The sequence below is a fragment of the Thunnus maccoyii genome, chromosome 8 (assembly GCF_910596095.1).
Source record: "Thunnus maccoyii chromosome 8, fThuMac1.1, whole genome shotgun sequence".
NCBI lineage: Eukaryota > Metazoa > Chordata > Actinopteri > Scombriformes > Scombridae > Thunnus > Thunnus maccoyii.
In genome coordinates, this window is record NC_056540.1 from 13,982,817 (window position 1) to 14,002,649 (window position 19,833).

The 19,833-nt window shown below is 41.2% G+C and overlaps 1 protein-coding gene across 1 annotated transcript; it reads left to right on the forward strand.

Annotated features, from left to right (window-relative positions):
• Positions 1–6,574: 6,574 nt before the first annotated feature.
• atp10b (ATPase phospholipid transporting 10B) lies at positions 6,575–19,770 on the forward strand. The gene is made up of 18 exons (XM_042418896.1): positions 6,575–6,811; positions 7,558–7,689; positions 7,932–8,059; positions 8,163–8,415; positions 9,830–10,029; positions 11,496–11,660; positions 12,376–12,925; positions 13,048–13,148; positions 13,239–13,365; positions 13,472–13,656; positions 15,393–15,660; positions 16,468–16,544; positions 16,628–16,753; positions 16,855–17,055; positions 17,163–17,243; positions 17,367–17,471; positions 17,719–17,906; positions 18,907–19,770. Exons 2-18 carry the CDS (start codon positions 7,575–7,577, stop codon positions 19,187–19,189), a joined length of 3,153 nt encoding a protein of 1,050 aa, XP_042274830.1. The 5' UTR covers positions 6,575–6,811; positions 7,558–7,574; the 3' UTR covers positions 19,190–19,770.
• Positions 19,771–19,833: the final 63 nt, after the last annotated feature.

Here is a 19,833-nt window from a genome sequence, read left to right on the forward strand (position 1 = left end):
ACTGCACGTAGCCTGTGTGTGTGTGTGTGTTAGTGTGTGATGCTTCTGGGAGTAAAAAAAAAAAGGCAGAGCAAAACTACCTAAAAAGGTAAAGTGGTGTAAAAACTGATGTAACTTGACATGTAACCTTGTTCCAGGTTCCTCCATGCATCGGTAAAAATCAGCTCTACAATACTCAGAATAACAGATGTATTATCTCACTACAGTAGACAGATGGTTTGTGCTAAATTGGCCCTCTCTCTCTCTCTTTTCCTCTTTTCAAAAAGGGCATTAGTGTTGACATGTAAGAGAGGGGGGGAAAAGGCAGATGCTTTCTACTTTGTAGTGTTTCCATGTCACTGGAGTAATTAGGGATGCACAGCCCTCTGCTCTGTAGAATCATGTGTGTGTGTGTTTTGTTGTTTGAGTGTGTTTTCTCTCTGTGTGTACGTGCAAAGTGTGGACTCACAGCTGCGCCACTGTGCAGTCGGCGTGCCAGCAGAGCCAAACCCGGCCAGAACTGACTGGGACGGGGTGAGAGGGTGAGTCTGGGACACACGCGTCATGCCGCTCCCCTGCTACACGTATGTGATGGAAAAACAGGCTGCGCTGCCCAGGAGAGAGACAAACCCACCTGCGTCAACTGTTCAAGGACAGGAAACAGGAAATCATTTACATCTGACTGATAATAAATCACCTGCAAGGTTGAGCATGACATCCTTAAAAAAAAAAAAAAAAGAAGAAAAAAAAGACAATAAAGGTCCATTCAGCTTTATTTTAAAGCAATTTTCCAATAATATCCCCAAATGTTTTGCATCATATCATAACCGGGTGCATGTAGTTTCAGCAGCAGGACCATATATTTAAATCTGAGCACAATAAAGGACTGACACCGTGCAAATCTGTCCTGTTTAAACAGGTTCGGCAGCCTGCTCTGGAAAAGACAACATATGTCAACATGAGGAAGTGGAAGGAATCCTACATGTTTGCCATCTGTGCAAGAAGCTGCTTTGTTGTAGTCCGTCATACGTATACACACACACACACACACACGTAAACACATTTAAATACATTCATCCTGTTTGATGGACATGATCCAACTTTTATCATTCAACATGTAAAACTAATTCCCAGCCCACAATTCAGTCTTCTGTAGCTGACCTCTGACCTCTCTGAATTTTCTTGCAGGTATCAATAAAGTACCATAATGATTATCTCAGACAGATGATCTCAGTATCTTTAAATGATATGTGTTGTCCATCTGAAGCTGTATGAAGTGTGTAAGTCCCTTCTGCTGTGTTCATTCACACAGTGCAGACTCCTCATATATGTTTGCCCCGAGCAGTAGTCGCACTCTGCTCGGTGTTGTGTTGTCAGTTCAAATCTCCTTATGACCCACTGCACCAATTTTCTGCTCTGCAAGTATTAGATTGTCAGCTCATTTGGTGGTTTTGTCTGCTGTATTAGTGTTTTATTGAATTTTACTTTTTCAGTGTTTAATTTACAAGAATAACATCAGTGTGTAAACTATTAATGACAGGTTGACTCATTATGATGCAGTGTGAAGGACTATGTCAGAGAGCTGAAAACATGCTAATGGCTCAGTGATTCTGCTGAAATGAGATTATTGACAGCAAAATTAAAATCAACTGAGTCAATGGAGCACTTACAACTGAATTTTCTACTGTAATTAGTCGCCTCTCTGTGACTTACTGACTCCACAAGCAGGAATGCAAACACACCTGTCAATGCGAGGGGCGGACTTAGAGGAGGGAAAGGTGTGCTGTCACTTGCTTTTACCTGGCTCTATAGATCACACACACACATACAGACTGAAGGAGGGAATGGGTGTGAGGAGAGTTTTGTTAAATCACAGGATCAGTGAGTTTTGAGAGGTTGGGAAGAGGAAAAAAAGGAGACAAACGAAGCAGCCATGACGTGGAGGAGCCCTCTGGCTCTGGTCAGGGATGCTCTGAGAGGTCAGAGGGCGCGGGAGAGGGACCTCCGCTACTTGGTGTCAAACCTGCCTTATGAAGGCCTGGAGAAAGGGAAGCAACCCAACCGCCACTTCCACAGCAATGCCATCAAGACCACCAAATACACCCTCCTCTTCTTCATCCCTATGAACCTCTTTGAGCAGTTTCACCGTCTGGCGAACATCTACTTTGTGGGCCTGGCTATTCTGAACTTTGTCCCTGTGGTGAGCGCCTTCGAGCCCGAGGTAGCTCTGATCCCCATCTGTGTCATCCTGTGTCTGACCGCCCTGAAGGACGCCTGGGAGGATTTCAGGAGGTACCAGTCGGACAGGAAGCTCAACAACACGCCGTGCTTCATCTACAGCAGGTAACAGTCAAAGACAATCACGTCCTGAATATAGAAACAGAGTGTTGTGCTGTTTTCACACATGATGTGGCGAGAGGAAACACTCCACATCTGTGTTTGTGTTTCTCATCATCCAGCGTGTTGATGTCTGTGTGAGTGTGTAGATTTATGTGATTGTGTGCTACAGTGTGTGTGTGTTTTACCTCCTCTGCGTTTCAGCACCCCGTGGGAATTTTTGACTTAGAAATAGAAAATGTGTGGGAGATTATTCCTCTTTTGAAGAGCCTCACAACAATATCTCTCACCATCGCATTGTGCACATTTGATGAAATCCTCATCTGGGTGTTGCGTCAGCAAAGACAGTAAAGGTTAGCGGTTATCTATTTTTGAATTACTGGTGAAAAATGAATAATTCACAAAGGAGGATAAACCCTGTCATTTTCAACTCTTTCATTGCTGTGATTTTGGAGTACAGTGGGAGGAGGAGGAGGAGGAGGAAGAGGGGATGTGGATTTCCTCTGGATATGATGTGAGACTGGAGGGTTTCACAAGACACCCCCCCAATGATGAATCCTCACAGATTCACCCTCTGTAAGGGTTTTATCATTAACCAGAAGCTGCCTGCTTTCATATTTCCCAAGAAGAGTCAGCAGGGATGCTGGGAAGTGCAGCCTCAGCGTGCATCGTGTGTGTGTGTGTGTGTGTGTGTGTGTGTGTGTGTGTGTGTGTGTGTGTGTGTGTGTGTGTGTGTGTTGATGTGTGTGTCCAGGTGGCCCGAGGTGCAGACTCCAGACGCTGCATTTCAGACACTTCGGAGAACACGCTAGTCCCTCTGGGCCCGTTGGCGGACACTAGTCGTCACTGCCTCACGCAATCAGATAAGCAGCAGTTGAGTTGAGCTCTCGTGAGTCTCTCATGGTGGAGATGCTAAAGCTTCATTTTGGGCTTGTAAAGATAAGAACAGGTTCAAGTCGGTGCAATCGACCGGCTGGGATTTCTTTTGAAGTTTACAAATGTTTCCAGAAGAAGCCCAAGAATACATTTCAGGATTCCACACACTGCATCTCTCTCCATATGTAGGTGAAGTCTCAACACACATCATGAAAGAGGGCTCTTACATCTGCCACACAGTGCACACTAAGGCCCACATGGAATGCAGTCTGATGAGGGTTCAGCTTTTATTCATCACCTTCTTGGATGCATGTCTTTATTTGCCGTCACCCTTCACCTGCATGTTGTTTCCAGAAAGGTGTGAAGTATGTGTGTTTGAGTGTGACATACCTTATCTTCAGGGTCATCCCGTTTATCTCGTCTCTATATCTTAAACTCCTGTCAATCCACCTGCGCTCAAACGTACCAAACACAGGCTGGCAGGTAATCCTTTTGATTGAGTGCCAGCTTGTGTCATTACATTGTTAAACGTCTTGTTTTATTGTCTGCTCAGTGCAGCGCATTAAACTTGTTCTTGCCTGCTGTTTAATGATCTATAAGAGTTGATTTACACATTGTATGAATGTGACTCTTATCACAGCTAATATCAAATGACACGTTATCTATAAAGTGTCACTTTATCTGTAAAGAGTAGGGGTTTTTTTTCCACAAAATCTCCACATTCTGAGGCATTATCACAAAGACACATTAGGAAGCTTGTTTGGAGAAGAGCTAAAGTCACAAAAGCAATTGAAATTTATTTCTTAAAGATCAGAAATGCGTTATATTTAGAAATTAGAAAAAATGATTTGATTGGTTGGATGATTAGACAGCCATGTAGTTTGGCATCAGAAAGACTGCGTGTGAGGTATTTAAAACAGTTTAGTGGTTACGCTAATGTCTGCAGTGGTAGAAGAAGTTTTGAGATAACTTCCTTCAGTTAAATGATCAATAACACAGATAAACAAATATTCCATTACAAGTAAAAGTCAGACAGTTTTTCAAGTTTGTCTTAAAACAACAGTCAGCTGCCCATATGATTGTTCCTCCTGTTCATACTGGCCATTAGAAGATATCTTCATAATGCTTTTTCAATGTTGATTGATGGGGGACAAAATCCACAGTCCTTGTTTTGAGTGAAAATGTATTTAAAAGTTTATCTGAAGTTAATATGAGACTTCAGCAGTCTGAGTTAGTCAAATAAAGTGGATATCTGACACATTTACAGTCTTTTTAGTATAAAATTCCCTCTTTGTGTCTCGAAGGATCGTATCCAAAAGAGGGACTTTGGCACTAAAAAGACTTAAACTAAAAAGACTTTAAGACATTGACTTGATTTGACTAATTTGGATGGCTGAAGCTTCATATTAGCTTCAAATAAAGTTTTAAATACACTTTTTCACAGATGGAGGACCGTGGATTTTGTCCCCCATCACTTACATTATGAAAGGATCTTCTAATGGTCAGTATGAACAGGAGGAATTATTACAGCGAGAAAAATCTATTTGAATGTTCATTTGGGCACCTGGCTGTTGTTTTAGAGCAAACTTGAAAATTTGTGAATCTATCCTTTAAGTTAAAGTACAGAAGTATTATGCAAAAGTGTTGCATTTATCATTTATATTATTACTTTTATTACTTTTTAATGCTGTCATTTTAACAACTTTAAATACTGCTGGTTAGTTTCATCTATAACAATGCCTTATATTTTATATAGTGATCATATGTTTTACATTTAAAGTCTTTATCTGAGAAGTAACTGGCAACTATAGCTGTGAAATAAATGTGGTGGAGTAGAAGCAGAAAGCAGCGTAAAATATTTAAAGATTTTCTTTCCACCACTGCATGTCTGGGATGTAATAGACTCCATGGGATGTGAGAACATGGCACACTTCTGAGAAATGGACCTTCCCATGACTGGAAACTAATAATTAGGCTGCCTGACGTAAAATGAAGCTTCCTTGACATGACAGAATATTTATGCAACCCGGAGTTATCTAAACACAACATACTAAAAATACATCATCTCCCCCTCTGGGCTTGTTTCAGGTGAGGTGTGGTGTTGTGTGGAAGCCACCCAGTCAGGTCGTACATGCAGGGCAGCATACCTACTGCTCTCTGTCACTGGTGATTAGTTAGCACTCAACGTACAGATTTACACAGTAAAGTGTGTGGCTCTGTGTCTTCCTCTAAATCGCTGTTTGCCTTGAACCTTTTTGGAAAGTTTCCCTGTTCTAAAACACACAAAACACATCTGGGCTGCTCTCCAAAAACAACAGCATCGATTTTTCATTTGGTGGTTGTATTGTTTATTCCTTAACTTAAGCAGGTGCTGTGATTTTGTATCCATAACGAGTGAGTCAATATTTCATTTGATTGCATAAACATAAAGAAATTCTGCCACAATGCCACAGGTGCAGTTAATATATGTGACAAAAATCAATATAAAAGTCACCTACAGAGACCTGTGTGTCTCTTTAGAAAATCCTCTGTTGGTATCTCACATCTTTGATTTCAGGAAAGACAAGCAGTTTGTGGAGCGGTGCTGGAAGGATGTACGGGTGGGAGATTTTGTGAAAGTGTTTTGCAATGAGATTGTCTCTGTGGACCTCCTGCTCCTGCACACATCAGACCCGAACGGTGTGTGTCACATAGAGACAGCCAACCTGGATGGAGAGACCAACCTGAAACAGAGGAGGGTGGTGTCTGGCTTCTGCACCTCAGTGAGTCTCTGAGAAATATGTGTATTTAGCGTCCTTCCCGTCTTTCTACTTTCATCACAATCTTGTATCCCCATCTCTTCTGTACTGCCTCACCTTTACTGACATTTAACAAACTGCGTGAGAATAACTACAACGTGTCCTGACATTACTTACTATTTACGGTAACTGCAGAACATTATGTCAATGTCAAAAGATGAAAGGCTGGTAACAAAAAACCTGTTGGATTACATACATTATATATACATTTCTGGACCGTGTTTCCTGCCAGTAATAATCATTATGTCACTCTGGAAGTACAGGTAAAGCTACATAAGTTTCAATTCCTACTATAGTGGCTTTACACCCGTTCTCATTTCCCAGGATCCTGAATTTGAACCTGAAAGCTTCAACAGTATTGTGGTGTGTGAAAGGCCCAACAACAACCTGAATCACTTCAAGTGTTATGTGTGAGTATCAAATACACAGATCACATGGATTCCCCCAAACTGTCTCTTTGAGCCTTTCAGAGCAGCCGAGCAAAACTAATTCCAGCCCACTCGCTGCACTTTCTGATGCCACTGGAGGCATTATTGGGGCTGTAATAGACTATAATCGATTTCCTCGGGCACCACAGCGCTTAGCTGGTGTACCCATGCTGTCCAGCTATGGCTGTAAAGCAGGAAAATTGCTAATGGGGAATACATAAGCAGTAATGAATATCTAACAAGGTCTGACAGTACAAAGGAGGTTTCTCACTTTTTCCTGCCGCAGAGAGAAACCTGATAAGGACAAGGTGGGCGCTGGAATTGAGAGTCTGCTGCTGCGAGGCTGCACAGTCAGAAACACAGATCATGCTGTCGGCTTTGTGGTGTATGCAGGTATATTCTCCATTTTCTCAGCTGTTTCACTGCTTTGACCTTGAGCCTTTGGTATTTTTGTCTATGCAGGACCGTAGCCAGGATCTGAGAGGTCATGAGTCCAGATTTCCCCCGTGCAACCAAACAAACTGTAAAAAAAATTAAAAGAGTATATTATAAAAATCACACAATTTCACCTTTTTTAAAAAAAATTAGTTTAATCTAAACAAGACTAAATTTCTACAGCCACACTAGCTGCTCTGTGCTCTACTAAACTTTGAGCTACATGCTAACCATAGCATACTAACATATGCATATATACTGTGTATGACAATGACAATGCTAACATGATGATGTTTAACAGGTATATTGTTTACCATGTTAACCACCGTTTGTTAGCATGCTAACATTTACTGATTAGCACTCAACACAAAGTACAGATGAGGCTCATAAACCAACCAAATTTGACCAGATGATGGCACTAGATGTGGCTGAAAATATCTGAATCAGTCTAAAAAATCCAAAATGTGTGAGATTTGTATAATTGCAGAGTGTGAAGTCATCTTTATGTCATTATAGACTTCCAGAAACATTATTGATGACGTGACCTCTCTGTCCTCTATGGTAGCTACTGCCTGGTTTTTGTATCAATTGACCTTGAATGAGGGCATTTTTAAGATATAAAATTCAGTTTCCTTTGGAGTTTACTGGCTGTGGAGTGTCTGTTGTTGGTAACTGAATCAACACTTTCTGATCTCACCTTTTAGGCCATGAAACCAAGACCATGCTCAACAATAACGGGCCGAGATACAAGCGCAGCAAACTAGAGCGGAAGCTGAACATAGACGTCATCTTCTGTGTCATTCTCCTCCTCAGTATGTGTCTCGTCGGCGCAGTAGGTCAGTGGTGAATTACATAACTTAACCATAAAATCGCTACACAGACCAGTTCATGATTAATGCTTTTACACTCATGAGGGGACGTTTAATTTCCAATAGCCCCCGATCAGTCACTTTGGCCACAAGCCTAAACACATACGAGGAGAAGAGGGAGGAGACAGGGGAAGGTGTGGTTGCCAAAAATAGCCTCCCTCCCTGTGCGACAGTCGGTGTGATTAATCCCCCTGTCCTCACACATGCAGGTCACTTCTTATGGCTGCAGGCGCTGCCTAGTGTGCCCCCTTACCTGGTCCCCAACAGCAACGGTCACCTGGATAGTCCCAGTCTGTCTAGCTTCTACATGTTCTTCACCATGATCATCCTGCTGCAGGTGAAGGAGTCTGTCTGTGTCTATTTGTGATGGCTGGAAGTGTGTTTTTGCTCATTTTAAAGTCATAAAACTAAGCTTTTCTCTCCTCTCCCCTCCTCTGCAGATTCTGATTCCTATCTCCCTCTATGTGTCAATTGAGTTGGTGAAGATTGGCCAGATCTACTTCATCACCAATGACATCGATCTGTACGATGAGGAGACAGACAGCCGTATGCAGTGTAAGGCCCTGAACATCACCGAGGATCTGGGCCAGATTGAATACATCTTCTCAGACAAGACCGGCACCCTCACTGAGAACAAGATGGTATTTCGCCGGTGCTCCATCATGGGCACAGAGTACCCACACAAAGAGAACGGTACATTAGACATTAAAGTCCATCTGTGATATGCTGCAGTATGCATGTTGAGTTGTGCAGCAGTCTCAGAACTTCCTAAAATGTGCAGCTGTAGCATGTAGCACTGATCTTAGTATTTATGTCCTTGAAATGAGTCCAACATTTTGATCCAGAGTGAAATATCTGGACAGTTAATAAACCAACATCAATGAATGGCCATGAAATTGGTACAAAAATTCATAGTCCTAGTAGCCAAATCCCCGAAATCCCCAAAAAATCCTGACTTAGAATGAAAAGTCCCTAAATAAAATTGCCCTGACGTTTCATCTTGCGCCACTTCCACTAATCATTCCGCTGAATCATTCAACATTTTGGGAAATGTGCTTACTCACTTTCTTGCCAAGAGTTAGATGAAAGGATCAATATCACTCTCATGTCTGTAGCTGGAGCCAGGTGCTGATTAGCTTAGCTTAGCATAAAAACTTGAAGCAGAGGGAAACATTTAGCCTGGCTCTGTCAATAGTGAAAAAAACAACAACCAACAAACACCTTTAAAGCTTACAAGTGAACAACACTGTTAAGTTAAGCATAACTCCTGGCGCTAGCTACATAGGCTAGTTAATGCAAAGACATTGAGGTATTGATCTTCACTCTATCTCATCTAACAGGAAAGCAAATATGTGTATAATTGCCCCCAAATTTTGAAATATTCATTTAATGTTAAAGCTAATGTTAGCATTAGCCCAAAGCACAGATGAACCTAAATACAGCTGAGGCTGATTTAATTGAGCTTTCCTTGATGATCTAAGACTAGTCATCTTTGTTTCCTCTTCATTTAAAAAAAATCTTTCCAACAAACTTCTTCATTTTCTGTTGTGTTTCAGCATCACAGGGCTGCTCACGTGCTTTAAGAAACACAATGGTTTGATTAAGTTGTGTAACATGTTTGGTTGGTTTGGATTTCCTGGATTCTGCATGATATTATGTTGAAGTGCAATTGGGACTCTTGTCTTGCATGTGGATGTACACATGCATTTTTCTCAAATACCATTCTGACAGAATATATGCTAAATTTATAAGGAGTGGAGAAAAGATACAAAGTGAGTACATATGAGACTCTTAACATATTTTATCATTTTTGCTTGATTATTGTGTTCTGTCTTGATCAGAGACATTTCCATTTTTCATTTTCCATATCACGGATCTGTTTATCCTGGAGTTGAGTCCCCTCTTACATTCTTAACAAGGTTTATTTATTTAATCTGTGTTGTTTTTGAGTCGTTCCTTATGCACTTGGACAGGGGTGTCCCTTTTTCCTGTCTAATGTGGGTCTTTGCCACTTTAAATGGGATACAGGGTCATACAACTGAACTTGATTTGACCTGACATACTGTATACTATATGTGAATCAACATGTTTTTTTGTTTTTTTGCAGCCATCCGCCTCACTGTCATTGATGAACCAGATTCAGAGGAGGAGGTCATCTTCAACCAGCGGCCCCGACCCCTACAGAAGGGATGGTCCCTGGATACTGAGGACACTAACCCTGAGAACACACAGCATCACCATGGCAGCCGACGCAAGAGCAAGGGCGCAGGAAATGCCCAGAGCAATGTGGCCTTCAGCAGTCCACTGGTAAGATGATGTCTCAGTCAGGAAGCAGATACTCCAGGTCCTGGAGATGGTGGGGTTGTGGATTTGCTGGTTTGATATTGTCAGGCAGGAACAGGGTCACAGGAAGCAACAATAGGGAATCAGTATTTCCCTCGATTGCTCATGCAGGAGGTGAAAACAGGTAGTTCACTCAAGGCCGACAAATTAGATTTATTCTTCTTGATTAATAAGTGTCCTTGCAGTCATAATCATCATTCAAATAAATGGCTCAAATTCAAACATGATGAATCGCAGATACAAAGTGAACTGGCCTCCAGCTTTTGAACTGCAGTCCAACTCATTAAACATTAATGTGATGGCTGTTGAGACGTCTTGTCTTAGCACTCGGCGCTGCTCCATGTAAAACTAAAATGATTTACAATTTCCTTATCGGGTTTATATGATGTCTTACCAGTGTACACTGCCAAAAGATCTAATGTGTTAGCCAATAAGACTGCATTTACCAGTATGGAAATATAAATTTCATCCCTCCATCCATTCTCTAAACTGCTTATCCTGCCCAAGGTCACAGGGTGCTGGAGCTTATCCCAGCATGCATTGGAAAAGGGTCAGGATTCAATGATAATGCTAAGTTCAGATCAATATTGTATGAGTGGACAAAACTGACTTCAGGCTGTACGTCAGCCAGTATTGATTCTCATTCTTTCCTTCAAATTTGTTCAGATAATGGCATCTATATGTATATGCACAGACTCATACAGGTGCATTTCTAGGATTTCAAGATGTAACTTTTAACCTTTGACCATTGTCATAAAACAATGCTCCTTGTTAAACATACTTGATGTGCGAATACGTACTTAGCGGACCTCAAACTGACATTTGTTTACCCAAATCTCACCCATCCTTGTGTCAAAAGGCCTCCTGTTCCCAGTCCCCACTGCAGATGGCCAAGCTGCTAGATGTCAGTGATGAGCACATCAATTTTGGCTCAAAGTTTCCCCTGTGTCTGTGACGGGACATATGGTCATGCTGGGCACCTTTTGGTAGAGACCACTGATGTCACATAAACTGTAAACGTGCACTATAGATTAGTCATCATCGTCTTAATATACAGTAGCTCTGTGTCTATTTTTGTCCACAGGGCAAAACGCAGAGGCCAAATGAAGCAGGCTGAGACAGAAAAAGTCTTGTGTTTATTCCAATGAGGCGCTCAGCCCATCTTTGGTTCTTCATGCTGCGTCTATAACAGAACAGCATGTTTGTATAAATGGAAACTGCCTTCATTCTCTCCCTTTTTTCCATCCCCCTCTCCTCTTTCCTATAAATATTCCTTGGAGATTTTATATTTGTATGTGGGAAAACAAAACTGGATGAAAAGGTTAAAAGCTAAAAAAAAAAAAGACTTATTCCAATCCTGTCACATCAAATCAGTGAAAGCAAGGAACAGCAGCTTTTAATTAACAAACTGATTAACTTTACTCCGACAGGAAACTGAGGTGATTCCAGACAGGAAGCTGCTTCAGCAGATTAGCAGGGCAGAGAGCAGCAGCAGCAGCAGCAGCCGGAAGATGGATCCATACCTGGACTTTTTTCTGGCTCTCGCCATTTGCAACACGGTGGTGGTTTCCATGGCAACAGCTCAGAGACAGAGGGTGAGTGCTCCGTTTACTGTGACTGTGGATGGGAAGTAGAGATGGAGGGTGCAGTGAGAAGGGAGAAGATGGGCGGAGGATTTGTTCTCTTGAAACTCCCAGTATGCAAACTTACACTTAACAACTGCAAGAGAATTAATTGTCTTATTGATTATATTATGATTTATATAACTCTTAAAACCTGCTGTCTAGCTCTCTGGTTGCAATAATTCAGGGAAATGTATGATTTAATCAGCAGCAGACACAAATTTAAAGATTTCATTCTTCCTATCAACCTCTCAGATTTAGTTAAATTTTGAAGGTCTTCTTAAATTGCTAGCTTAAAGTTTCTCCTCTATCTTCAGTGGTCAGTACTTAATTGCTCTTCATTTTTCTTTAAAGTCCCAGTTGCAAAGGTTCTGAGTCTTCACTAAATTAGCCACATAGTAAGGGGGGATTTGCAGGGGCAATCGGGGTTACCTTTATTAATTTTACTCACTACTCCTGACTGTGCTGTTCTGAGGTCTGACAGATGGGAGAAAGCAGTGGGTTTTCCCTTGAGTTTGTAATTAAAGGTAAAAACACCAAAGGAAATAGAGTGGAAATGGATGACAAGGTTGTTTTTTAAGAGGTTTTGTGTGCTATCACCATCTGTGTGTTTTTGCAAAATGTCAATACAAAAATGCCACATGTATATGACACATACATTCTCTGTTTTCTTTATTTAATTTTTCAGGCGAGTGGGTTTCCACGCTACTGTCAGACAAATAATCCACTGGACACTTTGTCCAGCCTGGTGAGGAAGGCTGGCTCTCTTCGCCACATCCTCACCTCCTGGCAGCGAATGCCCAAGAGGACCCATACCTTATCAGAGGACTCAGTTATAGAGGAGGACCACTTTAACCCCCCTGTAAAAATGGAGAGGGCTGGAGACCTCAACACCGACGGGGCCCAAACGTGTTCGCTCCATGTTCCACCCCAGTGCGACAAGCCTGCTGCGACCTCAGATAAGCTGTGCTATGAGGCAGAGAGTCCAGACGAGGCAGCTTTGGTGTATGCAGCCAAGGCATATGGCTTCACTCTGCTGGGCCGCACCCATGACAGCGTGACGGTGAGGCTCCCGTCTGGGCAGAACCTGGTGTTTGAGGTGCTGGACACCTTGACCTTTGACTCCAACAGGAAGAGAATGTCCGTCTTGGTGCGACACCCAATCACCAAAGAGTACGTGTTGTACACTAAAGGTGCAGACTACGCTATCATGGAGCTACTGGGTACACCATACGCAGGTATGTGTAGGTGAAACTAAATGTACTCATATTTACTATATTGTTTACATTTTGTCAATCAATACTGTGACTTCAAATTTCAAAAGAAAACTATAGAAATATTTCTGTCATGTTATTTTCAGAACATCTTAGTGGGAATCAGAAGAATATGGTAGCAGATACTCAGCATCACCTTGACTACTATGCTAAAGATGGGCTGCGTACACTTTGCTTTACAAAAAAGGTGTATATTCACATATATAGTTTTTTTTCAGCATCTTTTTTTCTGTTGAAATAACAGCTCTCTTACATCTTATGGTTGTGTGTGCTGCAGGTTGTGAGTGACAAAGCTTATGAAAGCTGGTCAGCAAACAGACAGAGAGCTCTAGCTGCTATAGACAACAGAGAGCAGCTCATCATGGACACTGCTGTGCAGCTAGAAACAAACCTCACCCTGCTAGGTAAAAACATGCCGGCCTATTCACAAATAAACACGTAATAAACACACATATTTGTGCTAAACTGTCTGTAAATCATGTTTGACTCTGGATATGTGTTCTCCTGCAGGGGCGACGGGCGTCGAGGACCGTCTGCAGGAGAGCGTCCCAGACACCATCATGGCACTGCGGGAGGCAGGGATCCAGGTGTGGGTGCTGACTGGTGACAAGCCGGAGACAGCTGTCAACATTGGCTATGCCTGCAGGCTACTGGAAGAGGAAGACCTGGTGATTAACATGAGCTGCAAAAACAAGGTGAGGAGGCCGCTGTCTGCCTCACTAATGCTTGCCTTGTTGATTCAGAGTTGCTTTCCTTTACTGCTCAATGTGAAATGATAAATGGTGGTGCATCTCTGATGCATTTCTTAGACTACAATTAGAATTAGTTTCAGTAAATCAAACAAGAAATTAAACTGAATTCTGTTATATAGTGCTGAAATGAAAGATTATTTTAATTATTTTCTCAAATTTAATCAATTAGTGGTTTGGTCTGTGAAACATATGAATATTTTGAAAAATGAACATCATAATATCCCAGAGATCTAAATGATGACTTCAAATAGCTTTTTTTGCTGGACCAACAATCCAAAACCCAAATGTATTCAGTTTTCTATAATGTAAGAAAACTGCAAAGAAAAAGAAGCAAATTCTCACATTGGGGAAGCATCAAATGTTTGGACGTTTTTGCTTAAATGTTAATCAACTATTAATTATTATGAGTGTAACATCAGATTTCCTTCAAGGGCAGTAGTGCTGACCAAAAACAGTTAATCTTGTATTTTGAGATCTTACCAAACCTGTCCAATACTCGTAAAAGAGGGAATATTGACTGGGTGTTTTTTTTAAAGAATAAAGTAAAATATCATCTGCATAGAGAGATATAAAATGGGATGCGTTACAGCTGATGATTCATGATCCTATGAAATTTTAAATGATTTACTGCTTAAAATATTTTACAAACACTGTAAATTCTTAACACTGAATGCTGGCCTTTTTAAACAGATTAAGACAAGATGTAACTTATATTTGATCACATACAGCTTGTTTCAGATGGCAGCATTGACAACTTTTTTGGTTGGTCATTCAGTTAAGTCATGTTTTCCAAGCAGTGGGTTCAGGAGGTTTTACCTGTGAGATTTTCTCTCTCCAATTTAAACGGCCAAACCTTTTTGACCATTTTTACATTTTAACTAAAGGTCAAACCCTCACATTTCCATCTGAGAAAGATAAGGTGTCAGGTGTGGACCCTGCTTCTCAGAGGTCATTAAAGACCTAGTAGCACAGGAATGAGCCCTTCATAACAACCTGACCATGTCTAATCATCCTTGGCCTCAAATAGACCGAAATTACCTGTCAGCTCTTTGCAGCTCTAACGCATACACGGGGAGCTCTCTGGAACAAAGGCACTGCCACACTCCTTTCAGACGGGACTAGTCATTGATGATGAATGGAGTGAGCTACCCCCAATACAATAACTAATGCTTTCATATCTAATTAACAGTCTAATAATCAACCCTCAGAGGAAATGCCCCTTCTCTCATGATCCAGAGTGGAGGCATATTGGTTATGAACTATTTTTAAAACTGTAACACAATGACCACCTGAGGGATGCACTCCCACACTCATCACCCCACCGCACCTAATGAAATTTTGCCAGCGATTGATAGATAAAATAAAAACTGGATGTGACCCATTTTTAAAATCATGTTGGTTTTTCCTTTGGCTAAGAAGCTTGAGTTATTTACAGACAACAATGATGAGTCTGATGGGATCTGGGCCTTGTAATTGCTTGTAGCCAGGCATCACGAACATCACTCAACAACAGAGTAATGTTTCTTTCACCAGCACATGCTGTAATTTGTTCTTGTACAGAGGAATAGAGGAATAGTCTTGTCATCCTCTTTGTGTTTGTTTTTTCACCACTGATGGTCTTTTGTGCAGCCTGTACAGCCAAATTACTTCAAACTAAATAAGCACATGTTGTTTTCCAGCTCACATGCACCTCCATCCTGGACTGCACTCTGGAGGAGGTGAGGAGGTACGCAAACGAACCTCGTAATGTGGATATGACCCCAGACATCTCTCTGGTGATCGATGGATACACCCTGACCATGGTTCTATCGTCAGACCTGCAGGACCGCTTCGTGGACCTGGCGAAACACTGCCGCTCTGTTCTCTGCTGTCGAGTCACACCCTTACAGAAGAGCAGAGTGGTGAAGGTCATCAGGGAGAAACTCAAGGTCATGACACTAGCTGTTGGTAAGAAACTCCAAGAATTGAGTGTCTTTGCACACTTTGTTTAGCTATGTACCTATTTAAAATACATCTCTGTGGGATTTTTAATCTCTCCAAAGGAAAGAAGTTGTATAAAGAAGTTGTTTGAGCTTGATTACGACAACATTAAGATTTTCAAGTCATTTTTGTCTTCTTTACTTTATCGTGTCAGTATACTTAAGGCCAAGTTTCAACTAAAAACCAACTAATTGATTACCATGGTGTAATACAAGGTGTTAAAAACGAGTGTAATTCTCCAAAACAGTCAGAGGGAAGCCAAAAGGCCTTGAAAGATTTATTTCCTTTATGTTGCATAGTTTATTTTAGGTTTTCAGGTTCTTGATCTTATCTTGTTCATTTCATATCCTGTTGAGTCTTTGAACCTCCAAGACCTGAGAAATGTATAGTTGAAAGTAAGAAAAGGAGAGCATGGAGATCCTCACACACCCTGAAACCCAGGAGTGCCACTTTGATAGTGTATTTACTGTATTTAAGACTTTTTAAAATTGTAAAGATATCCAGACCAGGTCCCTGTACTTTTAGAAGGACTTTTGGATTGAAATTTGAGGATGTTAGGGTAGTGTTTATTAGTGCTTATAAATAGTGTAGTGTAGTGTTTATTATATGCAGAATATGTTTGAAAATGTAGGAAAAAACATTAAAAAGTGAGAGTGTACTGCATAAAACTCACAGTAAATTCCCTGATAAATGCATGTTGTCAGTCAGTGGATGTTTATATATTTTCAAGGCTCTGTATCTGTACATAAACTAACATTCACTCTGTGGCTTTAGGTGATGGTGCAAATGATGTCAACATGATCCAAGCAGCCGATATCGGCATTGGGATATCTGGTCAGGAGGGGATGCAGGTTAGAACTGAGGCCCTTTGGTTCAAAAGTATTGTGCCCTCTTCTACAGTCCAAAACTTCTCATGAATCCTCCTTGTCTGCAGGCGGTCATGGCGAGTGATTTTGCCATATCTCGCTTCAAACACCTAAAAAAACTCCTCCTGGTTCATGGACACTGGTGCTACACTCGACTTGCCAACATGATCATTTACTTCTTCTATAAGAACGTGGTGAGTGTTGTATCGACATTAGAACGCTCTGCCATCTTAATCAACCACCTGCATCGATCGCTCATCTAATCATCTACAGTTTAATGTCACATGTTTTCCAGGCCTATGTGAACCTGCTGTTCTGGTATCAGTTCTTCTGCGGCTTCTCTGCCACCACTATGATCGACTACTGGTTGATGATTTTCTTCAACCTCTTCTTTACCTCCCTACCACCCATCATGTTTGGGATAATGGACAAAGATGTTTCTGCAGAGATGCTGCTGGGTATTCCTGAACTATACAAGACCGGACAGGGTGCAGGGGTCAGTGACAGTTTGCCTAGCACCATCAAAATGTATTTTTATTAATATTATAGAGCTGCGTCTTTGAAAAAATACACTTGTTTATGCTTGTGTGTGTGTTTGTTTAGGAATACAAGTTTTCAACTTTCTGGGTTTCCATGCTCGATGCTTTCTATCAGAGTCTCGTGTGCTTCTTTATTCCGTACTTGGTAAGAGAGACATTTAAATGCTCCATCTTTGATTACACATGCTGTATCTGTCATGGTGCATTCTCTGACTCTCCATGTATTTTACTGGCTAAAATTTGACAACGTATTTTATTTTCACCTCAGGCTTACCAGGATTCAGACATTGATGTTTTTACCTTTGGAACTCCTTTGAACACAATTTCTTTATTTACCATCCTGCTGCATCTGTCAATAGAGATCAAAGCCTGGGTGAGTGCTGAACTGATCAATATCTATCTCTAAATATACTCGCAATATACCTCCAGTCAATCAAACTCTTATCATTATATAATTTCAGTCAGTATCCATTTGAAAAGTAATATACTACATAATTATTTGAAGCATCTAGAAGTACTGCATCACATTATTCACCTTTTTTTAAATATATATATATATATATAGTTGACTGATGGGATTGTTTCAACATATCTAACTGTGTTATGTGACTGTCTTGTAGACGGTGGTTCACTGGGTAATCATGCTGGGCAGTGTGGCGCTGTACTTCATCGTGACGCTGGTCTACAGCGCCATCTGCGTTACCTGTAACCCCCCATCCAACCCATATTGGATCCTCCAGAGCCAGATGGCAGACCCCATGTTCTACCTTATCTGCACCATCAGTACTGTTGTAGCTCTGCTGCCCAGGTACCGTCAGTATTATCCTCCATTTGTCTGTCACTGCAGAAACCCAGTGGGGGATAGTAATTTAAAGAGCTCTTGTCATTGTAACAGAGTAGCTTTCATGTACTTTTTGAGTACTTTTTCTTATCAGTAACTCTACTCTGAAATATTGTTCTCAACAATTTTTCAAGTCAAGATTATAGATTATAGAGCAGCTTACACATTTGTGTAGTTAATTCACATTCAGGAGGATATTCAATTAAGTTTGCTTTAAATCTGTTTTTCCTCATAAGAAAACCTACAAGATTTAAGGATAAAGGACAGATGTTCATCATTGGATGACCCTTTCAAGGTTACCACATGTAACTCAAAATTAAAATAGTCTTCAGAGCTGTTAGTTGAACAGTTTTGCAGTCTTATTTCTGTTTATTGGTGCTTTTTTGAGTAGAATATTATAGTCCAGTTATACAACCAGGGGTCCAGAGATTTTTAAAGGGATATGAAAAAAAAAGTATTATCTTTTGTTTGCCCTAATTTTACCCTTTTTCATGAAATGCTGGATACTTTAAATAAAACAATCAAAAGGATTCAAATAAAACAATCAGAAAAGGCAAAATCACTCCACACTATGGTGATCCTATGATGAGGCATCACAAGTAGACATTTTTCATTTTTCAGGGTCACAAGTCCAAAAGGTTGGGTGTCACTGTTTTAGCCATCATGTTTAAACCCAATCAACCTCATAATTCTACTATTTAGGTATTATTTTGGAGTATGCATTCACACAGATTCATTAACTGCTATGAGATTGTGAGTTAATTTGGTGCATAGACAGTCCAGGCTGATTTGTAACTAAATAATGTTAATTGTGAAGGTCAGGAACGACTGCACCACGGCTCAGTCTTCCTCCTGGTTGCTGATGCCTCTGAAAGTGCTGATATTTAGAGGGAATGCTCTGATTTACATCAAAGGGCCGCATATTTTTCACTGGCCTACTTTCTCACCACCACACTCTCTCCCCCAGGTACATGTTTCACGTGCTTAGGAACTCTATCGCCCCCTCTCCGCTCGTGCAAGCCAGGCATCTGGACCGGCTGGACCCTTCGGCGAGGGAGCAGTGGATCAAGGAGTGGAGGAGCTTCAGGGGCGGAGGGCAGGTCAAACGCTCCGAGCTGTCTACCCCACCCTCTCCCACCCTGGAGACCCCTGCGGACATTTATCCCCAGTCTCCAGCTGTCTCTGATATCATGGGGGATGATTTCACACTGAATGTGATCACAAACTATCAGAGACCTGTGCACACATGAGGAACTTGTTGGAAACTTGAAGGACACACTATGATGATTATTTATTCATAAAACTGTAAATATTTTGAACTGACTCATGAGTGGACATATTGCAGTATAGAGTTTCGTTTTCAAGGGGTGGTTTTACATAAACGCAATCAGGGAGAGCAATTCTTCCTCTCCGACTTGTGACAAATCATCGATCGGGGTGATGAGTTCATTTTGTAATGAACCGCTTGTCAAGAAAGCATGTAGGCCCCTCTCCTCCTTTACTCCCCTCATAACAAGCTGCCATACTGAACACATAAGCCTGTTACTTTCCTGATGGGTTTTCAGAGCAGAGTGGTAACCCAATTAGTCATGCCGCCCACCCCTCCAAAAAGTGGCACTTTTCCAGAACAAAATGCTTAGCTGGTTTAATATATTCCTCTCACCTAGATACCCCAAACACTCACAATGCATCCTGTCACTGAGACATACGTTTGTTTTGCAAGTGCCACACTCACTGTTGTTGTATTTCCCTTTAAATTTGCCTGTATGAACGAGTGAATGTTTTTTTAATGTCTGGCCCTGTGTCTAGGTTTATGTATGTGTTTTTTTTCTGTGGCAATAAGTAAAATGTTGTTTTCCTAATGTGTGCAATGTGCATGTGTGTGTGTGTGTGT

What these genes read in the sequence shown, in the direction of transcription:
- atp10b (XM_042418896.1), top strand. Translation starts at nt 7,575, where the DNA reads ATGCTCAACAATAACGGGCCGAGATACAAGCGCAGCAAACTAGAGCGG. An exon ending in GTACCCACACAAAGAGAACG is followed by an intron (nt 8,416 to 9,829) that starts GTACATTAGACA and finishes GTTTTTTTGCAG; the next exon opens with CCATCCGCCTCACTGTCATT. An exon ending in CTGGTCAGGAGGGGATGCAG is followed by an intron (nt 16,545 to 16,627) that starts GTTAGAACTGAG and finishes CCTTGTCTGCAG; the next exon opens with GCGGTCATGGCGAGTGATTT.